Genomic DNA, 22,057 nt, shown 5'->3' with positions numbered 1-22,057 from the left:
TGGGAAGCTATCAGACAAGGTTAACAGAGGCCAATCGGAACGAAACTCGCTGGGGCTGTTTGACTCACAGCCAGTGAGAAATGCAAAAGAAATCGGTCACCGGGGGGGCATCTTTGCATTTTCACGTGCATAAAGGATTGTGTATTCGCACATCATCGTACCACAAGGTAGAACTCCTCAATCTGAGCAACTTTGCCTCTAGGACTCCTGCTGTCCATCCAATTGTTTGTTAAATATTGGAGATTATTTCAAAAACCAACTCTGGTGAACTAGTCCAAGGTTTTTGGCTCAACTTCGATAACCGTTAAATAGCTTTATAAACCATAAATTTCCTATGGTAAATTGCCTGTATTGGCAGTAACTGGTCCTTTTTACCTCTTTACGCATTTGCTTATAGGCCCCAAAGTACTTGAACCCCGATAATTGCTGATCGCAGCTATATTTATTATTATTTTTTTACTTATTATACACATTAATATTAATTTAACGAATGTAGATACAACTGTATGTTAGTACGATCTCAACAAAAGGTGAACAAGCACAAAAGTGCTTTTGTTTTATTTGATATTATTATACAATATTTGTATTATGTTATTTTAATTTCATTATGTTAATACTATTATTATTTATGTTCATATTTACATTATTGTCATTACATAATTTGAGGGTGAAAATAAATATCCTCCACAACTGACTGCAAATTGACATTCAGATCTGCTTCCATATAGTTAGCAGTGCCCAATTTCCTACGATCCAATTATGGACAAAATAAAGTCCTGAAACCGTTTCACTCGGATATACATCACAATAGGGAAGAAAATACTATCACAACTGAATTTAACATTATTTTTGTTATTTTAACTACTATTCAACTACAAATATTAATAATTATGATACATGTAATTTATTAAAAATGTTATTAATATTATTAGTATTTATTGAATGCTGTTTATGGCTAAGACAGTCTCATAATGTACACATTATAGTATGCTATACTGAGACAGGGTGCACAGATTTTTAATTAGTTTGATGGGTTTGGTTTACAAGCAACCAGGCTGCGATGATAGAACAGGTTATTCTTCTTCTTCTTCTATCATCGATTTCAGATAAAACCACAAAATGTCACAAATGAGTGTACACACTCGAGGGGCTGGTGTTTGGGTGAGTGAGGAGTGTGGCGTTACCTCTGTGTTGGTGTGGTCGGCAGAGGCAGTGGTCTATAGAGCTGAGGGATTTTCCGGTTGATAAGGGGAAACAGAGCTTCTCTCAGTTTAGTGTAGTTCCGCTCCATCTCTCTGTGGTATTCCTTCTGATCTGGACCGATCAGAGACTTGTTCTTCCTCAGAGCATCCTCACACCTGAGTCAAAAATACTGCAAGTTAGTTGGTTAAACAAGACCTGTCAGTCCAAGAACCAGGCTGTCCATTTTAATTAAATGAAATTCAGAAAAGTATATTTTAGTATTAATTTCAAACACTGAATGATTGTGTACAGTATTCATTCAAAGCCTTGGGAAGATACCATGTGATTTGTGGTTTAGGATGGTAATTTTCAGCTTTACCATGTTGGAAATAGTTTATGGTCTTAGACTCGGCCACAGTCTAAGGCTAAATATGACTAGAAGTGTAAAACTTTGAGTTGACAGCATATCAATTTTGGATTCACTGCTTTTTTTTAATTTGATTCAAAAGAAAGATTCTGTTAGATTTGATCCACTGAAAAGAAATTCGCTTCAGTAACATCTTTACATTCTTTTAGACAAATCTCAAAATACGTCTCCTTAAGATGTATCTTAATCAGGAAAAAGAAGTTTATATCATGAAAAAAAAAAAAAAATTCTTGAAGAGACAAAAAAAAAAAAGAGTGAAAAAAAAAAAACTTCCTGCCTTATGTCACAAGTTGGTTGTAAACTAATTTATTTAAATGTGTACATATTTTTTAAAATATTGTACTCTCCTTCAAATTACTTTTGCATTGGCAGGATTTTTAATTGACGCATTAAGAAACTAATCGCTATCTAAAGGTTTCCAATATTGCAAAAAAAGTGAGCATGTTTGTGTGCAAGAAAGTGTCATAAGTGTCACTCCACCTTTTAGTGAAGTCTTTGAAGCAGAGGCGCAGTTTATTGTGATGGCGGAAGAGTTTGGGGTCCTCAGGAATTTCAGACAGGAAGACCTGAGCCACCTCCAGTGGACCCTGTGTGACAACATGTACAGGTTCACATCCACAAACAAGATGACATACTGGAAAACAACAACAAAGTCTATCTATTCTAAAGGTTACCTGATTAACAGTGGTGCCAACACTGCCCTGAAGCACCATCTGGAGCATCTTTGGGTCTGCAGGGTCCTGATGGGTGGCGAAGGCCAGTTCCTGTGTTTTCTTCTGCATATCCTCAATTGCCACCTCCATCGGCATCAGAATGATCTATAGCAAGAAGGAAATGTAGTTAAAAAGTCTGTCTTGTAGCAGTTTACAAATCTCTAAAAGAAAAGCGTCCCACACCTCCTCTTTGTGGATGACATTGATGCGGGTCTTGATGTAGGGGAAGGCGTGGGAGGTAGTGAGGATGGTCTTGCGTTTGTACTGCTCATGCAGGTCGCCGTGGGCCCGACCGTCCAGCGTGAACGGTGTACAGTACATGAATGTGCGCAGGTTATAGTTCTTGTCAAAGTATGTGATGCGCTCCTTCAGCTCGTAAGTGTCAAAGAAAGGCTCCACATATGTGATCTGAAGGAATGCCTGGGTAACATAAACAGCACTGTTCAATATGGAGACCATATGTACAAAACTGCAGTTATAGTGGTCAAAAAGACCTCTCTCTCTCTTTCTATAATATATATATATATATGTATGAAAAAGGCATTCAGTCCTGGACTAGCGTTCATTTCTAACCTTATTGGGGTCCAGTTTGGTCTTGTCAACAGGGTTGGAGTCTTTGATGATCGCCACCACGTCATCACCAAATCGCTCAGAGTAAAATTCCTACAAAGAAAATCAATATTTTCCTTACAAATAATCATATTAAAAGCATCATTTAAGATGCACAGGGGTGTATTCCAGAAAGCAGGTTTGTTGGAAACTCAGAGTTTGTTAACCCCAGAAAAGGGAAACTCAAGATTTTCGGTTCCAATAAAAGACAAAACTAAACCTCTGGGTAATCATTTAAGAACCTAACCTGGTCAGGAGCAGGTTTTCTTTGGTAAACCCAGGGTTACTTTCTGTCATTTATTACTCACCCTCATGTCGTTCCACACCAGTAAGACCTTCGTTCATCTTCGGAACACAAATTAAGATATTTTTGTTGAAATCCGATGGCTCAGTGAGGCCTGCATTGACAGCAATGACATTTCCTCTCTCAAGATCCATTAATGTACTAAAAACATATTTAAATCAGTTCATGTGAGTACAGTGGTTCAATATTAATATTATAAAGCGACGAGAATATTTTGGTGCGCCAAAAAAAACTAAATAACGACTTATATAGCGATGGCCGATTTCAAAACACTGCTTCAGGAAGCTTCGGAGCATAATGAATCAGCGTATCGAATCTGCTGTTTGAAGCGCCAAAAGTCACGTGATTTCAGAAGTTTTGCCGGTTTGACAAGCAATCCGAATCATGATTCAACACACTGATTCATCTGTGCTCTGACGCTTCCTTAAGCAGTATTTTGAAATCGGCCATCACTATATAAGTCATTATTTTGTTTTATTTGACACACCAAAAATATTCTCGTAGCTTTATAATATTAATATTGAACCACTGTACTCACATGAACTGATTTAAATATGTTTTTAGTACCTTTATGGATCTTGAGAGAGGAAATGTCATTGCTCCCTATGGAGGCCTCACAGAGCCATCGGATTTCAACTAAAATATCTTAATTTGTGTTCCGAAAATGAACGAAGGTCTTACGGGTATGGAACGACATGAGGGTGATTAAATAATTATTTTCATTTTTGGGTGAACCAACCCTTTAAATCAAGATGCATTTTCTATATAAGAAAATGATACAAGGCTATGTTCACACTGCAAGTAAATGTGGCTCAAATCTGATCTTTTTTTGCCCACATGTGACTCATATCAGTTTTCCCCATGACAGTGTGAACAGTAAAAACCACATGGAATTTGAGCTTTTCAATTCCGATTTGTTCTGAAACTGAAAACTCAGTTTCCCATTTCAGAGTGAGTCAACTCAGAGTTCAAGTTTTAACTCAGAGTTTGCTGAACCTCCATTCTTGAATACACCCCAGGACAACAAGGTAAACTAATTGGTGGACCACAGCCCTGCTCCTGACCTAAGATTTGCCCCCTCGGACTACAAATAATTTATTCATAATTCATAAAATTAATATAAATTGTAAAGAGTGTGTTTTTTTCTTTATCATTTTTAGAAATGATATAAAACAAACAAAATAAAACAGCTCAACTTTTTCCATGTAAAAAAAAAATGTTTATAATTATAATTTATTATGAAATATTATAATTAAAAATTAATAAATTATTACACCATGGTCTGTCTGAATACTCGATTCTGATTGGCTTCCAGTAATATAACAGTTTAATGCAAAGGGAGTTCTAAGTCAGTTTAATCACCGTACTATATTAATGTGCTGTTTTCATTGAAGCACACACATAAACATAACACCGCGGGTAACATCGCTGTTTTTGAAGTAATTAAACTCACAGCTTCGTTAGTAGAGAGAGATGCTGAACGGACGCAGATACGCATCTGTCATTTCTCTCTCGATAATTAATTTAAATAAATGCCATAATTAATTCATTCAAATGAATGCAATCTCACCGCACTACTTTATCTCTGTGTGCTAGACCTAATGAGTCATATATGACGAAATTTAGGGCTGAATGATTTATTTTATTTCACGCGATTTGGCAAAGGCTGCGGTTATTTTATGCGCAGCTTGTCGGAGCTGTACGGCTCTGTGATCAGTATTAAAAGCTTCTCCATCTTCTCCATCTGCCTCCATGTCGTGCATTAAAATCTTTTAATGTACAGCTAGCCTGTGATTACCCCTTACTTACATTACTACTAATATTAGTAAATATTAATAATTGATTATTACAAATAATAAAATAAAAATATTGTTATTATTATCATCAACAAAGTAAACAACAGCTATTATCATTCCTCTAGACCAGACACAAACCTCCAGTCTATGTGAGATCTCAGCCAATTTGGTGATAGAAGGCTCTTTATAGACAAACTCCTGCTCATCCAGATCTCCAAAGCGGCACCCGTAGAAGCCCACACGGAAGTAGGTGCCAAACATCCTCTATGACCTGAACATTGAGGACAGGAACAATAGAGAGAGAGAAGAGCATTGCGTGTCACATAAAAGCCTAAATAACATAATTTGCTTCAGACACATCATGCCTAAGGACACAACACTGATGGCATGGAGTCTGGATCTGAAAGCGTACACTTGTGCCCTAGGACAGTGCTGACTTGTGCCATTCTTGTGAAATGGCCTTACATAAGTGTGTCAGAGATGGTGAACCTAAGAGTGGGATGGAATGGCTTGAGTTTTATGTTGGGTAACCAAGTTCATGTTCACTCACCAGGAAAACATCCAGACCACACAGGGGGAGACGGATGGAGAAATAAAAAGAGATAAAGACCAGAGACAGTTAGTTTCTGTGGAGGAGAAAATTCCTTCAAACATAAACTGCAACATATGGTACTGACAAATACAGGAGCACAGTGTGATCGATCAGCCTTACCTCCCATCCTGAGCTCTGTGTGCGGACACAGCAGGAGACACATCATCACCGACAAGACAGAGAAGACATCAATCAAACAGCTAAACCACACACATTACAATAACAGAGAGCTTTACACAAGAGCTCAGCGATCAATGTTTGTGGTCCAGATCTTGGCCCAAAGACTTAAAAGCTGTCACTTACAATTGTTAGTTTGATATAATGATAAAGTATGATAAATTACTATTAATTATTAAAATGAAAAATTTAAACATACCTGCATAACATTCGAAACTGTAAAATGACCTTAAAAACTACTAGTTTACAGTTCAGATAATAAATAATTGTATAAAAATAAGATGTATAAAATGATAAAACTCACATTTTAGCCTAATAAATGATTATGTATGCTTTATGTAATTAGTCTGAACAAACACAGCAGATGCTGATTCATGCAAATTAGGTAGGCAGTGCTTATGAAAAAGCAGAAATACAGCCCCGGATTTGAATCACATGAATAGCCAAATTCAATATCAGAATAGTGATTTTTGTCAAAAATGAAGTTTCTGCAGATATGATTGAATTAAAGGGTTAGTTCACCCAAAAATTAAATTTCTGTCATTAATTACTCACCCTCATGTCGTTCCAATCCCAAATGGGACGGAACACAAATTAAGATATTTTTGATGAAATCCAAGAGGTTTTTTTATCCCCCAATGAAAGCAACACTTAGTATTTGCATGTGCGTCGGGGGATACAAAACCTCTTGGACTTCATCAAAAATATCTTAATTTGTGTTCTGAAGATGACTTGAGCGTGAGTAATTAATGACAGAATTTTCATTTTTGGGTCAACTAACCCTTTAATAATCTAATTAAAATATATGATCCCATATGTAAAATCTGGAATACAGAATTTTCCCACCATCTGAGCAATTCAAGTTTCTGATAAGATCAGGATATCATGTGGATAATTTGATTAATTGAATTAAAATTACATAATGCATCAGCTCAATGATGACTCTGTGATTACTCAGGCCTAGTTCAATGTTATTCTGAGTATGCGTGTTGTTCATGGATGACTGATTTATCCAGTATGTGGATGGTAAACTTTCAGCAGCTTGGTTGGTTACCAATTTTAAGAAGATTAGTATTTTAAAGTGATTAGTAAATTAAAAATGGTACATAAAATGATTAATAGAGCTCCAGAATATTTTTCTCGACACGGGCATTTTACCAAACAGAGTATTATGGATGTTAATCTATGTAGGTGTAAGACATTGTATGGTCAAACGTCCTTTAAATATTCTGGTGTAAAGGAGTGGAATAAGCTGCCTTTGGATATCAAGGTACTAACAGACTGTGATGGTTTCAGTATAAGAGTGAAGAGACTCTTTTTATATAGGATGTCTAATGGCGCTTTTCCACTGTGTGGTACAACTCGGCTCAGCATGGCTCGCTTTACTTTCGGTTTGCTTTTCCACTGCAGTTTAGTACGGTTTTAAAGAGGGTGGGATTATAGACTGATCGTTATAGCTGGATCCACTCTTCGTCTACCAACAAGAGAAACGTCAGCACCTCGTCTACTGACCACAATACAGCCATTTATTTTTTCATGTTGCGTGAGATGGTCGTTTACAGCAAATTGTTTAAAAAAAGTCAAAAAAAATGATACTGCGCTGGCTGTTATTGACTATTCAAATCTAGCGGGTTTTTGCGTCTGATGTTTCAAATCCAGTGACGCTGGAAGTGACGATTCTCTCTGACCACACAGTGATCTGCAGTGTTTACACATCACATTTTAGTATCGGTACCACTGCATGGTACGGCTCGCTTAAATAGTACCACCTCGGTTGAGGTTTCAAGTGAGTCGCGCCATGGCGCACCAAGCAGTGGAAAAGCGCCATTAGAATGTATATGGATTTTCTTTTCTTTCTCTTTTTATGTTACTTTTTATATAAGTGGATATTTGTTTGTATGTAATTAGGGAGGAGATGCAAGCCAAGTATGATCACAAGTATGACATTTTTAAATCAAGGACAACAAAATACATAAGTTAATGCAACTTTTATTTTGTTATCCTTGACATGAAAGTTGTAACGTAGTGTATTGCTACTTTTTGTGTCAAAAAACTCAACTCATTATTATTTACTACTGTGGTTCTATACTGGACAAAGCAGCAGATAATTTAACTATAAAGGACTTATATTTATTTACAAGAAATAACAGCGGCCTATTTATGAATGTACAATGAATATTACTGAAATAGCCATTCAATAAATTGCCTCTTGAAACAGTGTAAGATTGTTTGGAACTTGTTATAGACATGACTTCCTGTGTCAACAAACCTGATTGTATACTTTGTTGAAGGCGTCCTGCAGTTTGCCGTGGACAGAGGCGAGCTTCTTAAAGTCTCTGTTGGCCTCATGAATAGGACAGAGGATCTTATAAACCTCATTTATGGCCTCGTACATGGCAGCCTAGAGGAGAGACAGAAACTACAGTCAGCCTTCACTGCACTAATAGTTAATAATCCCACAAAAAATGTGTGGTGCTGACTTAGATACAAGTCTAAATCCCTTTGATTCCCTTGGATTCACTCAGTTTCCATGACTATGGGGGGAGTGATGTGAGCTCTCACCATGTTGAAAGAGGCAGCTGCTTGCTCCAGAAGTCCCACGAGCCCAGACTCACTGAAGTACTTCCCTGAACAGATGCCCTCCTCTTCTGGGGACAGGATATCATCAGACACTGCCGACTCCTCCAGCACATTGGATGAAATACTCTGTGAAATTCAATTAAAATGTCAAAGATGCAAAAAAAATTTTTTTTCTTCAAATTTATTCCTCTCAATATATGAAACATTTTTATATAATGATTATTTAAAAAAATATATATAAAAATAAATTTGTTATTATTAGTAAAAATACTGCTGTGATATTATGACAGAAATTATACATTGTCATTAAAGTAAAATTTTATTCATATATATATTTTTTTTGTGTGTGTAAACAAAACATTTTACTGTAAAATGTAAATGCAGTAATTAGCATCCCAATTAGTTCCCCTCTCACCAGTTAATTTCCATGACTTTTTCAGTTGTTAATTAATGAAAAGTTCTACCAAATTAAACATTTTAGAGCAAACCGTAACTATAAAAATGTATATTTGCTAAAGAAATTAGATTTTTCAATGACCAGATTTCGTAAATTTTTTATGACGACATTTCCAGACCTGAAAAAAAAAAAAAATAAATAAAATAAAATTCCCTGATTTTTCCACATTTTTCATGACAAACCAGTGTTATTTCAGATTTTAGTATTATTAATATATACACTATTGTAATATTTTTTTATTATTTTAAATTTATTTTTTTCATATTTTAGTTTGTTTTAGAAATTGTATGTGCTTTTGTTATTTTTATTAGTTTTTTTTATATTTCTATACACAGGGTTCCCATTCTAAGCCAAATGTCAAATTCCCTGACTTTCACAGACTAAAAAGCTGAATTTCCATGACCCATAATGAACGGAAAAACAGGCCTCTGTTGTGCTGAGCACTGAGCAGACAAAAATCAGCCACAGACAGCATTTTAAATCCATCCATTTGCAAGCTTTATTTGCTTGTTCAAAGACATTTTTAGTACAAAACTAAATTAAACACTCATACACATTACTTTTCTTTTGTGCTTTTTAAATGTGCTTGTTAAATGCACTTTGATATTTTTCTGTGCTCTTTCTACAGAAATGAATTTATAGTTTTTTATGCTTTCAGGGGTTGAACGCTTTAGAGGATTTTCTGTGTCTCAAGTGTATCAAGTTCATCATTCAGTCTTTTGATTTCTTCACATTTAGTTTTTGCAGACTGTCTTAGATTGTTTGACACTAGGCTATTTCTGTAAATGGTTATGATTATTTAAGTCTGAAATAAATAATTAATAATTATTAAATAATTAAGTCCCATAATATTTTTCCTTCAGAAGTAATGTTGGTAGTTCATCCAATGTGCATTTATTAATTTATTTATATTTATTCATTCTACCGTTGGTGAATAAACGAAGGTAACGTCCACGCACAACCAATTTGAAAATTCTGTGCGACTGCCAATAGGGGGCGAAATGCGACAATCGTGCAGTGAAAAGGCGGCTTACAAAGCTACAAGATGACAAAATCAATCATAAATCACAGCCAATCATAACAGCATGTGGGCATGCTCTGTTCGCAGCTAAACACGAAAACCAAACGAAATTAAACAAAATTCAACCATAAAACATTATTCAAAATACATATTCAGTGACTGATACAATCTGTCATGAAATACACTTATTTGAGCTTTGCTTAATATTAAAATGGTTTGAGCTTGAATATCATTTTGCATGACTTTAATAGCCACTATGAGAGCAACAATGGATAATTTACCTCAGATTTTGAAAAGAAATAAAAGGAAACAAGAATGTTCAAACTGTAATAAAGTAATAAATACATTTCTTTGTGCATTTATGTCCTTGTTCCCTCTCTATGACCTGAACTATTAGCTGCAAAATCCCAGAAATATAGAGACCATTTCAAAAATAAAAACCTTTGTCGTGTCGCGGCTGGTTAGGACAGTCTTTGAATTGGTCATTTTGTAGCCAAAGCTCTTAAAATTTACATTTTCCTGGCATGTTTGCCTTAGTTAACAGGTACAGGTGACTGCATTTGACTTAAGTTGACGAGCGGGAAGGGAATAAAATGCTGCTGAAAAATAGCCTAATCATAACAATACGCAAAAAACACGTGAAACAAAGCAATTAAAAAATGCGCTATAGAAAAATTACATTTTGATAAATGGAAACTAAAATTTAAAGAGACAAACAAAAAACAAAAATCCCTGATATTCCATGACTTGGACAAAAAAAAAAAAAAAAAAAAATAGAATTCCCTGACTTTCAATGTCTGGAATAGACCTTTTAAAATTCCATGATATTCCAGAAATTCCATGACCCATGGGAACCCTGTATACAGCTTCATTTTTAAATTTTGGTTTGTTGAAAATGCAACATTTGTAATGTAAAGTTTTATTTTAATTATCAAAAACTATTTTAATAATAGTTAACAATACAACACTGGCCCAGACAAAATATTTTAGTATTTTAACAATTTAATTTTAACATTTTTCTTTAAGCATTTGATGCTTTTTTTTTTTAACAAGCCTAATTAATACACACACACACCATTTACCTGGAAGGACACACAACCGATGGGGAGGTAGCGGCAATCTTCAAGCATGTTGAGGTACTCTGCCACCAGGGCGGCACTATGCACCAGGCAGTGTGCTGCCTCCGCGTGGTTCCCTCTCTCTGAGTGTTTCCCTGCCATGTTCTGCAGCCAGGTGAGTCTCAGGTCTGGAGAGTTCTGATAGCCCTTAGCAATCCTACATAAAGAGAAGAGCCACTTTCACATACAGCACAAGAGCCACATTAGACATCCTTTGGGCTTTATGAAGAGAGAGCACTGACCTGTACATGAGGTCTAAGAGCATCTCCGGGTCCTGCTGGTGCTCCTTCATCTTCACAGTGTCAGTGAGAATCATGTGGAGGTTGAAGACGAGATCCTGTACCTACAGAGATGACAGCAGAACATTAGCGACTCACCTAAATAGTGTATAATTAAAGCCAGACGCTTAAAATAATCATCATCAGACAAATAGTTTATCCAACCTTTAAACAAAATTTAAAAAATATTTATTTTTTAGATTTATACTAAAACGAAACTTTTACTTACTAAAGAAAAATCAAATGTCAAAAATCAATCAGAAGACATCTAGTAGATTGCATGCAACAGGTTTTTCAGCAAAATTAAGATCATGTTTATAATTTAGAGGCCTTAGAAGTTCATGTATTAAATATGATACAGTATAGACCTTAGTCAGGTTAGATGCCATATCGAATTTAACACAGATGAAAACGAAGCTGTGAGGGATAATCTTACAGTCTTAACAATGGCACGCACTGTATAATGGTCCTAGATCATGTCATTTTTATAATTCACAACTTAAAGGGCACAGTAGTGGTGGCTTTTGGGTTGACATCCCCTGTGGGATTCAAACCAACAACCTTTTAGCTACCAGCCCAGATCCAAGAGTTTAATACCTGCTCAGGGAAGGGGGAATCTCTGAGCTCCAGGTCATCCTCGGCATACGTGAGAATAGTTTTCAAAGAGCGCCGCAAATGCTCTTCGTTGAAGGTCTGAGAGGTTCCCACGAGTGAAGACAGAGACATGGTGACCTGCATCTTCACACGGGCAAAATTCTACAGATCGGGAGGAAAGACACGGGAGTTGGTTTATCATGTTTCTCCTTTTTATCTAGGAAAAGCTGAATCAAGCATAAGAGTTTAATGTGACATTGTGCCTTACGTTGCCGATCTCAAAGTTCTGTCTCATGAGCAGATAGAGGGAGGCGCTGGCGTGGCTGCGTACGGAGCTCACGCTGCTGCTGCAGTGACGCAGTAACCGCAAACACAGATCTGCACACAGCTCAGTGTCCTCCTCAAACAACATCTCTGGGAACTACAGAAACACAAGCAAAGCTTAGCTTCTTCCACAATTTCCTTTGTGATCTATGTAAAATAACAGGTCATATGTTCACAGAGCTGACCTGAACGACTAAGAAAAGTCTCAAAGTCTTAAGTTAGTCTTATTTCATGACAATGATATTCACGACACAGATAAACAGCATTAATAACTAGAGATTTAAACTGAAAGTTCTGGCTGATAAATATTCATTAAATGACCAATAACCAATAAATGGCTGAAATTCAAATTCTATAGTATTTTGTCTAATTGGCCATATGCACTGTTACTTCCTGGTTTTCGTTAAGCCAGCTCGGGCATTTCCGGTGAACTGTTAGCTGTCATTCTGTACATCATTTTATTCAATGAATCTAACTAACGTGCACAATAAATCTTTAATTTACAGTGTGTTGACTCTTCTTTTCACACGAAAGTGTAAAAACTTAAGGTCGAATTGAATTTTGCCAAGGAGGAAGACTGAGACACGTCTTTTTTTTTAATGTCGTCTTACATTTGAAAAACTAATTTAACACCAGGCCTGACTATTTAAGTGACTATATTCTGATTATAAACTAAGTATTACAGTTTTGATGCTGTTAAAGCTACCTCAGGACATTTTGAAGATACCGACACACCAACAAGTGACATTTCACCAGAAGATTTCCAGCTAGTTTATATTATTGCGGAAAGATCTTAAGAACGTTCCGTGCATATGGTCAATTCCCCTGGTGCAGGATGGGTTTTGCACGAATGTTCAATACTCAGGATTTAGGGTTAGCCAGCACCACTAACAACAGACACAAACCTTATAGACCAAAGCTCTCTGTGTGCTGAAGCAGTGCTGCAGGAAGAGGGCGCTCTGGTTTCCTGCCATACTGTGGAGAAGGACTCTCAGCACACCACCCAACACACTCTCCTTCAGCTCTGACATCACCACCGTCTGATGCAAACACACACACAAGCACTTTAAAATTACTGTATAAGAAAAAGACACATATGTCGCAACACATGATATTTGTAGTAACTCCACTCAAATGCGAGCAACAATGTCTCCTTTACTTTGACGATGATCTCCAGTGTGTCCAGGGATATGAGAGCAGCTTCTGTTGCCAAGTTTCCATCCACTACCGACTCCTGCTCCACCTCTGCCTTGGTTCTGCGCAGAGACAGTGTTTACAGTAAGCTATTCATAGTGCCCATCTGACACACACACACAACTGTACGTGTACCCTGTGATTATGTGCTTCATTAAGTCGACGGACAGTTAGAGCAACGCCATTCAGATGTCCAATGAAACTAAACAGCAATGGAAAGATATTCAAATAGCGAGAGAAGGGGAAAAAAGACACACTTGTCCACTCTGTCTGCATTCTGTCTCCAGTGAGTGACGTTTTTCCTCCAGCGGACATTCTCCTGACCTCCGTAAGGACTCCGTTCTGTGGAACGCACAGGATCAGTGATGAATGACAAATTCAATGCTTCAACATTTACTTCGGCACAAATACCAACAGAGCATCTGTCGTACCTCTGCAGCGGCGGACCATCTCCTGTCTTGCTCCGATGGTCCCGAGTATGGCCTCCTCCAGACGGGCCTTCATGTCCTGAGACTTTTTAAAGGTCAGACTGTTGATCCTCTCCAGGGTCTTCTTCCCCTGAGAAGAGGCACAATGAACCAGATGATCAAAACATGTTAACATCAAAAAACGAAAGTTTACAGTATAAAGTCAATATTCCTGTGGTTGAACAGAAAACAACTTTCCAAAACAAAGTTATTTTTGTGAAAAGGACCATGTCATTTTTGTAACTTATTATTGTTCCCTCTGTGGTCGACTTACAATAATAGTAAGTTTTTGGACCACAAATAGTTTTTCCTGATCATTTTCCACCTAAACAGGATGTTTAGACATTTTTTTTTTTAAACTAGCCCATTCTCAATAACAGCATCTTTGTAAATTCATACACTGTGGCAGAATCAAAAAAAAAAAAAAAAAATCCATGCAGAAAGGTGCCACTCAAACAACTACTCCCCGGACCAAGAAAAAAAACAAATGATTTAAAAAAAAAAAAAAATGTCATGGAAGATATGCAAAGTGGCAGGTAGCCAGAAACTGCACAATGTTTGTTTGACTTTCTCACATTTTACTCCTATTGTTTATTTGGTATTTAAGATATAACAGTAACAATCCTACTTCCTCCTCATTACCACACTTTGACTGGACAGGCCATGTTTCTAAACACCAAATAGTCATTATTGAGACTTGGGATGTGCCCGAATCCGAATACCTTATTCAGAAAGGCATGGAAAACGGATAACGCATTCTACGGAGCCCCTAAAGGGACATGGTTAGGCTTTCTGCCGTTGTTGGTTACATTACATTGCTTGCCACCGTGGCACCGCCCCCACTAGAGCTGGGACAATACATCGATTCTCGATTCACGATACAATGATTCTGGCTCGATTCTGATATTTTTCAAATGCATCTCGAATCAATTCTGAGCTTAGCTTTAACAGTAGATGGAGCTCTAGGCTAGTTTTTAACTGCACACTCAAATGCTCATGAAGAAGAGTGCTGGAGAGCGCTCGTAATGCTTTTATGTCATGAGATTAATGTAAACACAGCCCACTGTGAACATCCTTGTAATTCGTTTCAACCTTTTCCAACTTTTTGAATGACTATTTTAGGTTTAAAGCTGCAGTCCGCAATTTTTGGCCCTCTAGTGGTTAATAAACAGAACTGCACGCGTCTTGTGGAGGAACATTGTAGCCGGAGCTACTTTTCTCCATGTCTATCTATGGCGAGTCACGCAGTTACTGTGATACTCTGCGGCGAGTCCCACCAGTCCGGTCTGAAATATACTGAATATAAAATATAAACGAATATAATATATCCGAATATAAACACTTATTATAAGTGTACCATAATGATTCAGGGTAAGACAAAAACACGGTTTGGAAAATGGATTCATGTTGTACATTCTCATTATATCATTTTTGTAAATTTTGAACACAAAAAACGTTGCGGACAGCAGCTTTAAGTGGTATGTGTAAAGAAACTGAAAGCAAGCAGAGTACGGGTGTTTCTATATCACGTAGTGCCATTTGCTGTTAAAAACTAAGCTCAGAATCGATTCGAGAGAGAATCGTGATACATTCGGAAAATATCCAGAATCAGTGTATCACGGACCAAGAATCGATGTATTGTCCCAGCCCTAGCCCCCACTGTTGGTTTTGCTATTTTATAGAAATAAAAATCATTTAGGTTTAGTTGGACAATACACGCTACAATTATAAACTGAAAGCGTCTGCTCTTCTCCATACAGCACGAGCTGCAGAGTCGCAACAGGAGTCAGATTTCACTTATGTGATGAGAATAAGGAGATATGACCGACTCTGAATTTTGGTGCGCAACAGACCATAAAGTGTCACTGACAAATATCTTGTAAAATGTGCGGTCAGTACTAGTTTGAATAAACTATCTTTTTGGAAAAGAGAGGACATTCTGAGTTCTGAAATATGCAGCATCACCTTAGTTCAATGAACTCCGAACTTAAAAGAAGAAGTAAAATGTAAAATATTATGTAAAATTATGTTGTACGACATTGTACGTCTCATTTAGCTTCAATAAATATAATAAATATATTTATATACACTGACATTGACAAATCCATATTGATCCGCTTAATTTAAAAAGATGAGAGGGGAATGTGGATGTACCTTGTATTCGAAACAGGACAGACAGAGATGAAGAAGATCAAGCAAGCGGTTGATTTGTGGCACAGACAGGTCTGACACCCATCGCTCCAATAGTCCTGCATCTGCATTTTTCAACACCCATAGGAAACAAACCAGCAGCGTCCTGCTGCACTCTGCAGAAAGGGCGCTACACTGACGGCCCGCCTGATGAGGAAACAAACAAAAACACATTTACACTACACAGAGAAAAACACAACAAATCCCGGCCTGATTAGACATCACATCCGGCAGCCTGTTTGGGACAGGCATATACAGAGGATGTCCTTACACACCCAAATGTATAATAAACACTCAGACACCCATGATGCTCATTTCCTCAGCCATATGCTATCCATTAATATTCACTAATGGACAGGAAACCATGTAAGATGAAAAGGTACATAATAGTTCCCCCTCTCGTGGAGGAGAGCAGTACTGCAGCAGACAGAATGAGCAGGAGAGTATGTGAAGGGCTCCTCTAGTGGTGAAATTAAGACACTGCAGCTGTGACCTCATTGGGTTGAGTGTGAGGGAAAATTCCAGAAGACCATGGAACTATCACAAGTAATTCTATTTCTGCTGTGTCTTTTCTATTTATTCCACTAGAGCAGCAGCATGGGAAAAACACAAAAAATAAACTGTCTGTGCATAAATATAGCTTATTTCTGAAAAGTGAAGTGTTTTGATCAAAAAAAAGAAAAAAAAAAAAAAAGAGGTGAGTGATGTGAAATTGGGAAATATGTCTGGGACATGCTGTAAGTCAGAACCAGGTGAACTGAAAAATACATAACTGTTCAAAATGTTTGGGGTCAGTAACATTTTTTGAAAGAAATTAATACTTTTATTCAGCAAGGAAACATTAAATTGATCAAAAGTGACATTATTATGTCACAAAACATTTCTATTTTAAATAGACACTGTTCTTTTGAACTTTCATCAAAGAATAAAAAAATAAATAAAATAAAAATTCCACAAAAATATGAATCAGCACAACTGTTTTCAACATTGATAATAACAAGAAATGTTTATTGAGCATCAAATCATCATATTAGAATGATGTCTGAAGGACCATGTGACACTAAAGACAGGAGTAATGATGCTGCTTTGACATCACAAGAATAAATAACATTTTAATATATATAAAATAGAAAACAGTTTTTTTATTGTAATAATATTTCACAATATTTCTTATGTCTTACTGTATTTTTGATCAAATAAATGCAGCCTTTTGTGAGCATAAAAGACTTATTTCAAAAACTGCAAAATTCTGAACAGTAGAGTATGTTCTCAACCTTCATTCATATTCATAATATGATTTATTAATTCATAACAAGATTAATAGAGAGCAGGTACTCACCACTGACGGCAGAGTGAAAGGATTGGCTTTGGAATGGGGGAGTGGTGAGCCAGCTATCGCCATGGCAACAGACTGGCTGATGGTGCCGTTGTCTGGGTCGTTATCGTCAACGAGCGCCGAGGCGTGACGTACACGCTGTGGGGACATGTCTGGGACACACAAAGGTGGAGAGATACAGATCTTGGCTGAAATGGGACTTTTGTTCAGTTTTTAATAACTCCACAGAGCTCTGACCTTTGAAAAACTATTCAAGTCATAAACAAAGTGTTCATATAAATAACCGAAGAGATAAGCAGTCTGGTCTATTGTTGGAGCTCGGCCCAAAGGGCTTCACTAACCGGTGAAGTCGTGGAGAAGGGGCAGCGTCTCCATGACGACTGGGATGAGTGGCAGGTAGAGCTGGGCGATGTGTGAGCGGACCTGGGGGTCTGTGTAGCGGGGGTCCGCGTCATGACTGCACAGCAGAGAATGCAGCGCACTAATGGCCTTCTTGTGAAGGAAGAACACACTGAGAACGAGAGAGAGGCATGAGCTGTGTGATTACAGGTGTTAGAGGCTTATTTATAAGTGTCTTGAAAACAAGTCAAAAACAGGTTTTTTTTTTTTTTCTGTGCTAATTTAAGGGCGAAATATGAAACTAAATGAATTCAAACATGGTAAAACATGCTAATACTTGTAAAAAAACACTTGTTCCATAGTTTGAACTTTGTTTCTTTTTTAATGTATGCTTGACTGTTTACTTGAATCATTGACTTTGACAAAACTGACGCAATTAAAAGTCATCAGTGTATTTCTTTTCAGGCTGGAATACACTACGAACAGATTTTAGGCATCACTAAAGAGGACTAAACTGAGGATCACACACAACCACACTTTCAAGTCGTTCTGAATACTACAAACTGCAAAAACATGCGGCTTGCTGCTAGGAGATGTGTGACAAATGAAAACAATTGCTGCGTCGCATACTGTCTGAGTTGGTACTACATTTGAATTTGAACTTTGTGACATCCTACATAGTAAGAAGAGACATATTACATCCAATATGTTGTTACTGTCATGTGACCTACAAGCATCAGTTGCGTCGCTTCACTGCCATTAATAAATCCTCTCCAGTGGCCTCTTGGGATAGTAAAGTGTCCGTCGAATGCACACTTCAGATTCTCTGAAGTAGTAGTACATCATCCGGGTACTTCTCTCCTACTGTTTTTCGAATACTATGTATTCGGACATACTACTCTGTTTTTCATATACTATATAGTAGGGAAGTATTCGATTACAGAAGCAGCGAATATGTTTTCTAAAATTGGCCCAAATTATCAAACATGTTTGATCTCCTCTGGCTAGATGGAACCATAGTACAAACGTGATCATACACTACGTGACTTTCTGTGATATTGGTCAACTCGGACTGCAGATTGACTATGGCCGTGTCCAAAATCGCCCCCTATTACCCTTAAAAAGAGCACTATTTGAGGGGACAGCCATTTGTAGTGGTGCATGTTATCAAGTGCACTCATTTAATCTCACAATGCAACACAATAATGAGTGTACAACCGATGTCCACTCAACAGCTAGAGAATACCATCATATCCATCATCCATTTTTCAAACCACTGGTCCAGTGTGGCTACAGTGTAATGTCATACAGGTGTAAATTCTTTTTATTTGATTATTAAATTGTTTAATTATGGGTATGCATGCTAGTTTTTATGACAGAGTTCAAGATAAATCTATTCATTACTACTGGAGAGGCCAGTTTGCTAAGCTACAAGTGATTATTAATCAGCAAGCACAAACTATGCAAAAGCAGTGGCCCTTCCAGTGCACTCAGGGTGCTTTCACACTTGGTTCAATTGCCTGGACCAAACCTGAGTTCGATTGCTTCCCCTCCCCCGCCCCCACTGGACTGTGTTCACATTATATAATTTGAGTCATTTGCATCATCAAACCAGCAGCCGTTTACTCCATTGCCTAGTAACGACGGCGCAGAAGGAGGCGGCAAAATGCATAACGTTGCTCTCCTCACTTTTATATTTTTGTTTTTGAACCGTTGGTTTTACTCATAACGACACTTGCCTCTATCTGCCGCAAATGTAAAACGCTGAAGGCGAGCAGAAATGAGATCTCTGCAGCTCTCTGCTTGCAGCACGTAAGTCACGCTCATCGGGAAAGTGAGTGAAACACACACACAAACACATTTTTTTCCAAATAATACGGCATTAATAGCGGTTCACTTCCGCAATTTGGTACATTTGCATTCATATCAGCAGCAAACCGTACTGGAGTTCACTTGAACATGGGGTACTGTTTAAAGGGATAGTTCACCCAAAAATGAAAATTTGATGTTTATCTGCTTACCCCCAGGGCATCCAAGATGTAAGTGACTTTGTTTATTCAGTAGAACAACAAATGATGATTTTTAACTACAACCATTGCCGTCTGACAGTCTTATAATGCGAGTGAATGGTAACAATTTATAAGAGTTAAAAAATATGCACAGACAAATCCAAATTAAACCCTGCGGCTCATGATCGCGCGTATACTTCAATGAGTGCTAGACATTACTTCAGTTGTTAGAGCGCGATCAGACCTCACTAAGCGAGTGCTGAACGCAGTTGGACATAGTGGTGTATTAGAGGTAAAAAATGATATAAATACTGTTCGGTTTCTCGTACAAACCGATCGTTTCGTGTCTTAGGACATCAATGTGCCGCCATGAGCCGCAGGGTTTAATTTGGATTTGTCTGTGCATGTTTTTTGACTCTTATAAATTGTGTTACCATTCACTCGCATTATTAGACTGACAGACGGCAACGGTTGGAGTTAAAAACCATCATTTGTGTTCAACTGAAGAAACAAAATCACCTACATCTTGGATGCCCTGGGGGTAAGCAGATAAACATCAAAATTTCATTTTTGGGTGAACTATCCCTTTAAGCGCACACCGGTACGGTTTGTGGATGCACACATGAGTTCAGAAGACAGTGTTCACATCATCCAAACGTACCGAACTCTGACGTCAATTGAACCCGGGTGTGCACCAAAAGTGCTAATGTGAAAGCACCCTCAGTGTCTGAATTCACTCACTCATTTTCATTCACTCCCTCAAGTGAACTGATAGTGAATGAGGGTATAGGGGGTGATTTCAGATACAGCCTATGACTTTCGAATACTAGCATTGACTCCTCCGGTCTGTAAAATGGGGTAAAAGTCATGTAGTGTATTCCAACATTTAGCTACGGTATCGAAACTGCCAATTTCACCAGTACTTGTAAAGATCTTTTTTTTTTTAAATTGTGGTATTGTTGCAATAAAATTTAGTTTAATTGTGCATATTATAAATCAAACAGTTTTAGCCTATTTTTATTGACCATAAGTTGAAAGAAATCAGTTATTGGCATGAAAATGTCTAAATGTGTATCTCTAGTAAAATACTTGTGAAGGAACATTTCTCACCCCTCTCCGTCTGGCTCAAGGATGAGTGACAGTTCAGCCAACAGAAGGCCAGATAAAAAATGCTGCTGGCGGAACGGCACCGACAGTTCGAACATGCTGACCACACCCTGATCCTGAACATGACAGGAGAACGCTGAGCTCTGCAAGAGAAGACAGAAAATGTCTGCTTCAGTACTGCCATACTATAGTGAAGTGCAGTTTATTTCCTAAGGGAACTCATTTGACTGTGTCCAGCTTGATATAATGTGGCAGACAGCAACATTACATCATCATGACAAGATTTATACTCCACAGTGAGAAACACTCAACCACACAATTACAAACAAATCAGGAATCTCTACAGCACTGACACTACATTTTTGAGGATTATGTGAATGTGGTCAGTTTATATAAACATTTGTAGAGAAGTATTCTCCCTAATCCACACAAAATAATATAAACACCCAGCTCTCGAGAAAGGAACTAAACAAAAATTTAATTACAGCCAGATCCCACAAAACTGAACTTGTCAAGCTTAAGGAATGAAGCAAATCTGCCTGCAGAGTATAATAACATCCATCACACTTCATCATCTCTTATAATCAGTCAGAGATGAAGAATTAAATGAATGCTCTGGGAAAAAAAAAAAAAAAAAAAAATCAACAGCATTTGTGGTATAATCTCATTTACCACTGGAAAATTATTGCAGCCCATCTATCTTCATAATTTTGTTTATTAAAAAATCTAAATTGTGATTACAGTAATGCACTTAAGATTTAAGTAAACATGGCACAAATGTTAAAAACAGAAATGTGTAGCCCATATTTTTGTTAAAGTACTAAAACGTACACTACCGTTCAAAAGTTTGGGGTCAACAAGACTTTTTTATACTTTTATCCAACAAGGGCATATTAAATTGAACAAAAGTGACAGTACAGACATTTATAGTGTTACAAAATCTTTGTAACAAAATCTTGAATCATGAACAAAATTATCACAGTTTCACAATAATATAAAGCATCACAACTGTTTTCAACATTGATAATAATAAGAAATGTTGCTTCAGCATCAAATCAGCTTATTATAATGATTTCTGAAGGATCATGTGATCATTACTGGAGTAATGATGCTGAAAATTCAGCTATGATCACATCATTTTAAAATATATTACATTAGAAAACTGTTATTTTAAATTGTAATAATATTTGAATGGTAGAGTATAACTCTGGAAAAAAAGTGGAAAAAACCCCCCACTGCTTTA

At 37.2% G+C, this 22,057-nt stretch overlaps 1 protein-coding gene across 3 annotated transcripts in view; it reads right to left on the bottom strand.

The window, feature by feature from the left end:
• LOC125268715 (dedicator of cytokinesis protein 7-like) overlaps window positions 1-22,057 on the bottom strand; it is a 66,490-nt gene that overhangs the window by 4,580 nt on the left and 39,853 nt on the right. For all 3 annotated transcript variants that reach the window (XM_048191123.1, XM_048191130.1, XM_048191140.1), the window contains 21 exons: window positions 20,818-20,957; window positions 17,701-17,870; window positions 17,363-17,511; window positions 15,988-16,170; window positions 13,798-13,924; window positions 13,624-13,708; window positions 13,332-13,428; window positions 13,078-13,212; window positions 12,117-12,269; window positions 11,852-12,010; window positions 11,219-11,319; window positions 10,941-11,133; window positions 8,363-8,506; window positions 8,070-8,201; window positions 5,744-5,758; window positions 5,170-5,295; window positions 2,896-2,985; window positions 2,506-2,742; window positions 2,284-2,427; window positions 2,090-2,196; window positions 1,185-1,358 (listed from right to left, as the gene is read on the bottom strand). In XM_048191123.1, the coding sequence (XP_048047080.1) occupies window positions 1,185-1,358; window positions 2,090-2,196; window positions 2,284-2,427; window positions 2,506-2,742; window positions 2,896-2,985; window positions 5,170-5,295; window positions 5,744-5,758; window positions 8,070-8,201; window positions 8,363-8,506; window positions 10,941-11,133; window positions 11,219-11,319; window positions 11,852-12,010; window positions 12,117-12,269; window positions 13,078-13,212; window positions 13,332-13,428; window positions 13,624-13,708; window positions 13,798-13,924; window positions 15,988-16,170; window positions 17,363-17,511; window positions 17,701-17,870; window positions 20,818-20,957 (2,861 nt within the window). The remainder of the gene's footprint in view (window positions 1-1,184; window positions 1,359-2,089; window positions 2,197-2,283; window positions 2,428-2,505; window positions 2,743-2,895; window positions 2,986-5,169; window positions 5,296-5,743; window positions 5,759-8,069; window positions 8,202-8,362; window positions 8,507-10,940; window positions 11,134-11,218; window positions 11,320-11,851; window positions 12,011-12,116; window positions 12,270-13,077; window positions 13,213-13,331; window positions 13,429-13,623; window positions 13,709-13,797; window positions 13,925-15,987; window positions 16,171-17,362; window positions 17,512-17,700; window positions 17,871-20,817; window positions 20,958-22,057) is intronic.

This window comes from Megalobrama amblycephala, linkage group LG1 (genome assembly GCF_018812025.1).
Source record: "Megalobrama amblycephala isolate DHTTF-2021 linkage group LG1, ASM1881202v1, whole genome shotgun sequence".
NCBI classification, from domain to species: domain Eukaryota; kingdom Metazoa; phylum Chordata; class Actinopteri; order Cypriniformes; family Xenocyprididae; genus Megalobrama; species Megalobrama amblycephala.
The sequence above is the reverse complement of the archived record's forward strand: the minus strand, read 5'-3'. Positions and strand labels throughout refer to the sequence as shown.